This window comes from Syngnathoides biaculeatus, chromosome 3 (assembly GCF_019802595.1).
Source record: "Syngnathoides biaculeatus isolate LvHL_M chromosome 3, ASM1980259v1, whole genome shotgun sequence".
Lineage (NCBI taxonomy): Eukaryota > Metazoa > Chordata > Actinopteri > Syngnathiformes > Syngnathidae > Syngnathoides > Syngnathoides biaculeatus.
Genome location: NC_084642.1, coordinates 35,919,117 through 35,928,812, shown reverse-complemented (window position 1 = coordinate 35,928,812; position 9,696 = coordinate 35,919,117). Strand labels below are relative to the sequence as shown.

The following is a 9,696-nucleotide window of genomic DNA, read 5'->3' as shown; positions in this document are numbered from 1 at the left end:
CATTGGTTGTTAATGCCATGTATGTCTGTCTGTGCCCATGACATCTCTGCGCCATGTCCTTTTTCCCATTTATATTTATTTGAAGTTTTCTTTGTGAGTATGATTATTGGTTGTTGGACTCTGCTTAGTTTTGACTTTTTTTTATTATGGTAAATATCACTTTTTGAGATTACTGGACTTTCATCTTGCCTCCGTAATTCCCTGCACTTGGGTCCTACGTGTCTTTGCTTTGCTTCCTCGCCTTCACTACCCCTGACCGTGATGGATGGTAAACTAGGAACCCTGTAGAACGCTTTAGGTTTGGAATGGTTTCACAATGTAAAAAAAAAAAAAAAAAAAAAAAATCTAGAATTAGTAGTTCTCCAGTTTCATTACCATGGTAGTAATTTGGAGGGTGTCTTCAAACTTGCATGTTTCTCTGAAACCATATGCATTTGCGTTTCTTAAACCTGATTACACACTCAAAATCAAGAACAAGAAACAGGTCTTAGATCCCGATTGCCCCCTGCTCGACGTCAGACAAGACAAATGTGTGATAGGCAGGGAATGCATTTGCTGCAAATCCACTTAACCGGCATGAATAGACAGAGGAGTTCATAGAATCACAAAGACTCACACAACAAACACACGCTTGAAACGCCAAGTGGAAAAAATGCTCCAGTTCTCATTAGCATCAATAACTTTTATTGCTCCTCTTCATAGAGGACCTCATCAATGAGCTCGTCATTGTCGTCAATAGGAATGTCCGTGCACAGTTGCTCTTTGTAGGCCAAGCCGATTGTGTAGGGCTTGCCTTTGGGGTTCCGGAAGCAGCGCTGCAGATAGGTGTCATAGAAACCTTTCCCCCTGCCCAAACGCTTCCCTGATAGGTCAAAGCCAAGACCTGGCACCAAGATGAGATCCAGACCTCCTAGAGAATGTTAGAAGAAAATGATATGTAATTTTATTCCAAAGGGCAAAGAATGATTATCTAAATTCAAGACTGGTCAGGCAGGTGGGACCCACGTTTCGTTTTAGAACCAATTAAAACCTTCATCCCCCCACCATTTGTCTGCGGGAGATTCCTTTTGAAATTCTCAAGTTTTTTCTCATTATAAATTGGCACTACGGTGGGATTACTACTGACAGCTGAAATCAATCAAAGCACGACCTATATGAATGTTTTCTTGTGAATGGCATCGTTCATCCTTGAGCTGAGCCACTTATCCTGACAAGAGTCACGAGTGCTCGAGCCTATCCCAGCTATCTTCAGGCAGGAGGTGGGGTGCACCCTGAACTGGTTGCCAGGTAATCGCAGGGTACAAAGAAATAATCAACCATTCACATTAACAATCACACCGAGGGCAATTTAGAGAATCAGAATCAGCTTTAACGGCAAGTGTGCAAAAACACACAAGGAATTTTTCTCCGGCCGTCGGTGCTGCCCTGGTAGGACCTACAAAACAAAGAACAAGGAACAACATAGCAACAGGAAAAAAGAACATTTCTCTTTATAGGAACTATCATAATTTCTCAAGTATAATGTGTCCTGAAATATAATCCGCACCCCCAAAGTTTACAAAAAAAAAAAAAAAAAAATCGGGAAAATCCATCTACCAATGTACAATGCGCACCACCAATTTGCTCCTACCCATATGCTCAAAATATTAGAAATCATCTGTATTTATATTTTGTTAGGTCTGTACTCGTATTGACTAATATACGTATACGGCTAATACGAGTAAAAAAACTGTCCGTACAACAATTATTAATAATAATCGTTGTGCATGTGCTTATGTATCGGTAATATACATCTCTGGACAGGGCACAGGATACGCTTGTCCTGGTCTCTGCAATTGTCAGAACAGAACAGAACTTCAACCAACTAAAATAAATGCTCAATGATGGCATAACATTATTGATAACACATATTACAGTCTTAAACTATTTAACACTGTTTAACTTCAACATTTTTTTTTTTGCATTAAATATTTGTGCAAAAAACATTTGTCCATAGTGCAGTTTATCCTCTACATTGGACATCCTTGGCCAAGAATTCAAAAGAAGCATCTGACTCATCTCCAATCTGAAAAATATCCCTTTGGTGCATCACTGTCAAACTCATCGCGGATGAATTGGTTCAGTTCTGGTGCCTCCTGCATTCATGATCAATAATCCTATTTTGCTCCCACAGCATGTGATCCTCTGTGCATCCGTGGCGTTTGTCAGGTAACGTTTTTTGATTCCCAAGAGTTTTGGTTCGGCAGCGCTGCCTCTCACCTTCCACTCGGGTCCAATCTGTAGCAGCTTTCCTATGGCGTCAGGTGGCTATCTAAGCAATGTGAGCTCAATCTACGTAGACACACACGTAATGGGCACATTTAAAAAAAATTAAATTGTGTGCGCTCTCCATTTTTTTATTTTTAATGTGCCCATGACGCTCTTATTACATAGTGTGAGCTCACGTTGTTTTGATACCCAGCTGAAGCCATTTAGGCGAGCTATCATTGTTTCGGACTGCCGCGCTACTTCCCGGCTGGCGGCGTCATCGGCACGAGTGATGACACATTTCTTTTAAAAGCAGCTGCACAACTAGCCGTTGTGGTTGACATTTTTTTCTTAGTTTAAGTTAAAACAAACTCGTGGGGTATCATTTCGGCTCTTTGGTGCAGTAGCAACAAACATGGTACGCTAACGATTGTAAAATGCAAGCTCCCCGAGGAGCTCAGAGAGCTCATGTTGGGGGCGCACATTACCGTAATAGATATTAATGTGTAACATAAGACATCGAATATCATATCGAAATGTATATGTATAACTTTTTTAACACTCTATGGACCTGTAAACGACTATACAATGTCATTGTATTTTTTGGTTTTCATCCATACCTAAATATAATGCACTCTATTAACTTTTTTTAAAATTAACAATAATATATTATTTTTGAGAAATTATGGTATTGATGCAAGATGTAAAATCTATATAGATAAGTGTGTTAACTGTCAAATGTGCAGAGGGAGCAGTTTTTTGCTGAAAACCTCGAATGGACAAAAGAGTGATGGACTATGCTATTGCAAGTAGTCTTAAAGGGAAAAGCTCAAGATGCAGATTCGGCCCTTTCTGTCGAGCAAAGTCCTGATTATGATTTTATCAAAAAGACCTGACTGGAAGCTTATGAGTTAGTGTCAAAAGCGTACCATCAGAAATTGAGGAATACTCAAAAAAGGGCCAATGAGAGCTTTGTAGAGTTTGCTAGGGAAAAGGAAACTTTGTTTGATAAGTGGTCTAGTTCAAAGAGGGTTTCAGATTGGCAGAGTTTGAGGCAGTTAGTTTTGATGGAGGAATTTAAGCAGTGTGTTCATTATGATCTCAGGACTTGGATGAACAGAATGATAAAGCCTTACATGATGCAGCGGTGTTGTCAGATAATTATTTTTTGACTCACAAGAGTTCTTTTCAGTCTCCCCGGCAATTCCATTTTTTTTTTTTTGCCAAAAGGACTTTTCGTCGGGAAAGACTGCTTATCATACAGGGTCAAGTGGTGATAAGGCAGGTTCAAATTCTTCTGACAAGCAGTCACATTCTACTTCCAAACCCAAGTCTTCGAGTGACTTTTGTGACTCTGGTCCTGTCTGTGTTTATTGTAAGAAGCCTGGTCACTTGGTTTCTGCTTGCAAAAAGATCAAGTACAAAAATCAGTCCACTATTTCCCCAAATGTGTATCTATCACACTTCAGCCTTTCTTTCTAGGTTGGTCTGAGAAGAGTTTTGTTGCTGACAATAAACTTTCCGATTATGAAAATCCGGAGAAGTCTTTGTCTTTTATCCACAGTGGTTCGGTTTTACTTGTGGGAGATAATTCCACCCCATGGCCCACCACTATTCTGAGGAACACTGGAGCTCTTCAAGCTATGATTTTGAAGGATGTTTTGTTTCTTTTGAAGAGGCTAGCAAGGTTCCAGTTCGCTATTACTTCCACGATGTTTTGATGAGGAACTATAGGTCGCCAGAAATTCATGAGGAGGATGGATGGAGATTACATCATCAAATTGTGGTTCTAAAGGTATTTCGAGAGCATGTACTTTCATTGGCACATGGAAGTCCCTTGGCAGGTCATCTAGGGGTAAACAAAACTTGTGAGAAAATTTTACCACGTTTCTTTTGGCCCAGCTTAAGGAAAGATGTTGCTGAATTTTGTAAAAACTGTCATGCATACCAAGTTGTTGGTAAACCAAATTAGAAAATTCCTCCTGCTCCTTTAAGACCTTTATCGGCTTTTGAGGACCCTTTCAGTCGTGTTATCATTGTTTGTGTTGGTCCACTGCCAAAAACCAGATCTGGTAATCAGTGTCTCGCCATCATTTGTGCTTCCACCAGATTTCCGGAGGCTATTCCTATCCGTCGGAGTGTTGCTCCTGTGATCATCAAGGCTTTGATCAAAATTTTCACCTTAGTTGGGTTGTCAAAAGTTCTCCAGTCAGATCAGGGCTCAAATTTTATGTTCAACCCTATTATGATATTTCTTAATCATGTTCACATGACAAAACCTTTTGTGCTTACAACGGCCAAGAGTCAGGACAATGTAGTCTGTGTCACTAACCTTTTTGTTTTTCAGTCATGGTTAGTTATTTATTAGTTTGTTTATCTAGCTCTGAGTGGTTGGCCAGGAATGGAAAGTAAGACTTAACACTTTTTCCACCAGGAATGACACTTCTTTCTTTTGACTTTTTGTCATAATTTTGGCTTGAGATGTTTTTAGGTTTTGTTGGGCCAACCCACAAGCTTTCGAAAGCCTGTTCCGAAAGGTGGAAACATACACCAAAAGGTCTATCTCAGGATTGAGAGTGAGCCATTGCTCTTTCAGATGCTTTAGTAGCCCACGTACATTGTGACCAAAAACAAGCTAAAAGGGACTGAACCCTAAACCTCTCTAATGCTCCCTGCCACTCTGGATGATAAGCACCGGACTTAACCTGTTCTATGCCCAACTGATCCATTGCTTGTTGAAACACCTTAGACATAAAATTTGAGCCCTGATCAGACTGGACACCTTTTGCCAACCCAACTGAGGTAAAATAAAACATTTGATCAAAGTCTTGATCATCACAGGAGCAACAATCAGACAGATAGGAATAGCCTCCGGAAATCTGGTATAAGCACACATGATAGTGAGAAGATTCTAATAACTGGATCTGGTTATTGACAATGGACCAACCATCAATGATAATGCGACTGAAAGGTACCTCTTTTACCAAGGCCAAAACATCACGAACAAAGATGTTCTTATCTTATAATGACTATTTTCAAAATTTGGAATTTTCTCTGCAGATTTGGCATCAAGTCGGAAATGACAAGCAAGTTGCAAAAGATCAGACTTCCGCAAATCACAGAATGATTCAGGGGTAGGGGATCTAATAAAGTGCTCGAATTTATACTCCATTTTGCTGGCTTCACAGTTGAAGTTGCAAATATACAAAAATAATGAACAAATGCTTTTAAACAGAACAAAAAAATGCATCCAGTGCAAGTAATATGATCAAAAAGTGGATATATTCTAAAAAGCATGAGAAAAAACAAAACAAGTTGGGGCTGACCTTACCTCTGTCTACCTCTGTTGGCAACTTATTCCATTTTCTTGCAACATAAACGCTAAATGCTGCTTCACCATGTTTGCTTTGGACTCTCCACTCCATTTTTAGACCCGAGTCAGTCGATCTCAGAGCTCTACGGCATTTGTATTCCATGAGCATTTCTTTCATGTATTCAGGACCAGTAACAGAACTTTAAAATCTATTGTAAAGCTGACTGGAAGCCAGTGCAAGGACATTAGAATTGGAGTTATATGCTCTGACATTTTTCAGAACGCAAGCTGCAGCATTCTGAATGAGCTGCAGCTGTTTAATGCTCTTTTTGGGGAGCTCAGACAGAGAATATTAAAATAGTCAAGTCTACTTGAGAAAAAAGCATGGATCAGCTTATCCTGGTCTGCTTGACACAAACAAGCCTTTACTCTAAATATGTTCTTCAAATGGTAAAGGCAGTTTTAGTAATTGATTTGATATGACTGTTGAAGGTCAGGTTGGAATCTATCAAAAGCACCAAGGTTTCGGACATGGTTTTTGCTTTTTAAAGATAGTGATCCAGGTGTTTACTAATAGCAATCATTTTTTTTTCTTTATTTCAAAAAACAATTATCTCAGTTTTCTTGAAGGAAACTTTGGCTCATCCAGTTATTCATTCGCTTTAGACAGTGGCAGAATACCTCAGTCGAACTGTAGTCATCTGGAGACGCTGCTACATATACCTGTGTGTCATCTGCATAGCTACGATAGTAAAAACTAAAGTTCTGAAAATTTTTAACAAAAGGGTAGCATATACAGGTCGAAGTGGACGGGTCTAAGAACTGACCCTTGAGGGGACCCCACCTGATTCCTATTTGTTGAGACTCAGTACTTCCAATGGTACAAAGGAGCTCCTTTCCTCCAGGTAGGACCTGAACCATTTAAGGACTGTTGCATTTAGTCCTACCCATACGTTTCCAACCTGTTTAGCAGTATATTGTGATCTACGGTATTAAAAACCACACTGAGATCCAGCAAGACCAAAATCGACACCTTTCCTGAGTCAGTACTCAACATTATATAATTTAGCACTTTGAAAAGAGCAGATTCTGGACTGCGATTTGCTCAGAAACCTGATTGAAATTTGTCAAAAAGTCCATTTAAATCCAACAAATTGCTGAGTTAATTAAAAATAACTTTCTCATCAATCTTGGATACGAAAGGGAAATTAAAGATGGGTCTATAGCTTGCTAAAATGCAATCGTCCAGTGCTCTTTTTAGACGAAGCTTAAGAGCAGCTACTTTAAGAACTTTAGGAAACTTGCCAGATTGAAGTGAGTGATTGATTATTTATTACAAATCAGCTAGCACTGACTTCACAATGGTTTCGAAAATGTCAGACGGTAATGAGTCGAAACGACTCGTTGATGGTTTCAATTGCCGAACCGTTTTCTTGACAGTTGAAATTACAAAGATACTGGAAATAGATGTCATAGTGAACTTTGAGTTTAGTTTTTAATCCACTTGCATTCTGCTTTCCAACATTTCGATTTGGAGCTCTTGACCACCATTGTGGTCCTACATGGTGTTTTAGCCACCTCAAGATGGCCTTGGCTTAAACAGAAGGGATACCATGCATGACATTTGAGATTTTTTTTCTGTGAAATTGTCCAAAAGTTCAGCAATCACCATTTGTGGCACAGCTAAAGTCTCCATACATTTTGTGGCATCACTCGAGTTTATGTACCATTTCTTAGTGGACATTGAAGTTATCTGAACCTTTGGAAGAATCCATAGTTCAAAAAGTACACATAAATGGTCTGAAATAGCCATATCCTTAATGTGAATTGATAGAATCTCAATAGCCTTAAATATGACCAGGTCTAAGATGTGACCTTGAGTGTGAGTTGGACTCTAAACATGGTGATAGAGGTCAAATGTGGGTGGCACGGTAGAGCAACTGGTTAGAGCGTTGGCCTCAAAGTTCTGAGAACCAGGGCTCAATTCTGGCTCTGCCTCTGTGGGTTTTGCATGTTCTCCCCATGCCTGTGTGGATTTTCTCCAGGAACTCTTGTTTCCTCCCATATCCCAAAAACATGCAACATTAATTGCACACTTTAAATTGCCCCTAGGTGTGATTGTGAGTGCGGCTGTAGTCTGTCTCCACGTGCCCTGCAATAGGCTGGCAACCGGTTCAGGGTGTACTACGCTTCCTGCCAGTTGACAGCTGGGATAGGCTCCAGCACTCCTGTGACCCTTGGGAGGATAAGTGCCTAAAAAAATGGATGGGTGGATGAAAGGTCAAATGTGTCCAGTATGGCAAAGAGTTTTTTGGATTTTAGTCCCATGTTGATGTCAACATGAATGTCAAAGTGTCTTGTTTTGAAGAAAATAATTGTAGTCAGTACAAATAATTGACAGGAGTTCTGAAAATTGTCCATAAATTTTCTATTACACATATCTTGGTCTTTAAATTAAAACAACAATGATCTTTGTTTCATTTTTGACTAAAAAACACAAATATTCAAAGGAGCTAATAATCAAATTGTATTGTGTCGTATGGACTGGGGTTCTTTTTTTAATTAATTTGTGAATCATTTTCTCATTTTACAATCCATATGTAAAAAACTAAATGAACGATTTGCAGTCTACCTGTAGACAATGCTTCCTCTCTGGTCTTGTCATCTTCAGCTGGCTGTAAAATATTCCAAGATGTCTTTGGAAGTGTTGTCATGTCCTGCATACTATTAAGCTTCAGCATGTCCATGTGGTTGCTACTCTGGTCATATCTGGGGATGAAGCAGCTTTTGTCCAATTTAAAGACATCTTTGATGATTTCCTCAGTGCGCACTTCATCATTCACGCTGAGAAAGACTGCAATACGGTTACAAGCCACATACTTTGGGTGTTTGATGAGCTGCAAGAAAAGAACAGTGCAAGACCATTAGATTCAGCAGCACATGGGTTCACATGCCACGTTCAGTCGAATGGGGAAGTGCTCATTGGCTCAAAAAAAACTGCCCATGGGTACTGTCACTGGGAAAGGTTATCTTTCTCACAGTATTTAGCTGTTATGCTGTTTAAAAACAATTAAAAAAAAAAAGTCTTCACATTAGTGTCAGGGTTACTTTTCCTTACCTTTTGGCAGACAATAGAAGACTGTCGCTGTTTCTCTTGTTCACTTAAGAGTGCAACCCGTCGCTTTATTTCTTTTCTAAGCGCTTGTTTAGCTGCCCGCATAGAGGCCATTTTTGCTTTTGTAGACGTGAGCACAAAGTCTACTTGGTGACTTTAACTTTCGCAAGCTTATTAAATATTAACTCTCAACACATGACAGTAAAGCGACGCCGTCATGCGAACCGGTGGAAGAAGAGCTTGGACACAATAAACAGCTAAAATAGATCACTCATTTGACGAGTATGTTTGCTGCTGCGAGTGTCAGCGCGTTTGCCATACTGGATGTGGCCAATCTGGAATGCAAGTAAATGCGCTTTTTAACAAATGGCATAATCACTTACGCGCACACGCACAACCGAACAACAATTTGGAAGACAGATAAGAGCTACCAACAACGTGTGTCACTTTTAATCAGATGATTATTATAATAAGTGGAATAGTACACAGAGCTACTGTCCTGCAGGCAGGCATTACCCAAGCCCAAGCACATAAAATAAAATAAAATAAAATAAAATAAAATAAAATAAAATAAAATAAACGGGTGGGTGGGTGATTGATCATTGATCAGGAAGGAGATGTGCAGGATGAGAACAATATAACTCGCGAGTACATTTCACAAATCTGTAATTGAGAAATAGCTTTTTTAAACGTTTTTAGACATACAGACAAATAAACAAAATTGAATGAAATTCTGGATAGATCCAAAATCGCGGTTGGGTTTGTAGTGTCATTTTAGTCTGGAATAGAGTACATAAGCACAGGAAGTATGTCTACAGCATTAACCACAAAAAGAAAAAAGTTACAGTGTACATAAAAATGCATGCAAAAAAAGGTGATTGATTGTATTGTCACAAAGTCAAGCTAAGCCTATGATTTTCAATTAACAAAGGCTAATTCCTCTTTGAGGAGTGAACAATATAATCAAAATAAATTAACAGCTGTAAATGCGAGCTGGTGGGTGGGAGGGTCGATGAATGAA

The 9,696-nt window shown here is 39.3% G+C and overlaps 1 protein-coding gene across 1 annotated transcript; it reads right to left on the bottom strand.

The window, feature by feature from the left end:
* Positions 1-668: 668 nt before the first annotated feature.
* Positions 669-9,143, bottom strand: mthfs (5,10-methenyltetrahydrofolate synthetase (5-formyltetrahydrofolate cyclo-ligase)). The gene is made up of 3 exons (XM_061815612.1): positions 8,679-9,143; positions 8,193-8,457; positions 669-910 (listed from the first exon to the last, which is right to left on the bottom strand). The coding sequence occupies exons 1-3, from the start codon at positions 8,787-8,789 to the stop codon at positions 684-686; spliced, it is 603 nt and encodes a 200-aa protein (XP_061671596.1). The 5' UTR covers positions 8,790-9,143; the 3' UTR covers positions 669-683.
* Positions 9,144-9,696: the final 553 nt, after the last annotated feature.

Excerpts from the sequence above, each read along its gene's own strand:
- mthfs (XM_061815612.1), bottom strand. The coding sequence starts at position 8,789 with ATGGCCTCTATGCGGGCAGCTAAACAAGCGCTTAGAAAAGAAATAAAG. Across the intron at positions 8,458-8,678 it reads CTTCTATTGTCTGCCAAAAG|CTCATCAAACACCCAAAGTA; the intron begins GTAAGGAAAAGT and ends CTTTTCTTGCAG. Across the intron at positions 911-8,192 it reads AGAGGAAGCATTGTCTACAG|GAGGTCTGGATCTCATCTTG; the intron begins GTAGACTGCAAA and ends AACATTCTCTAG.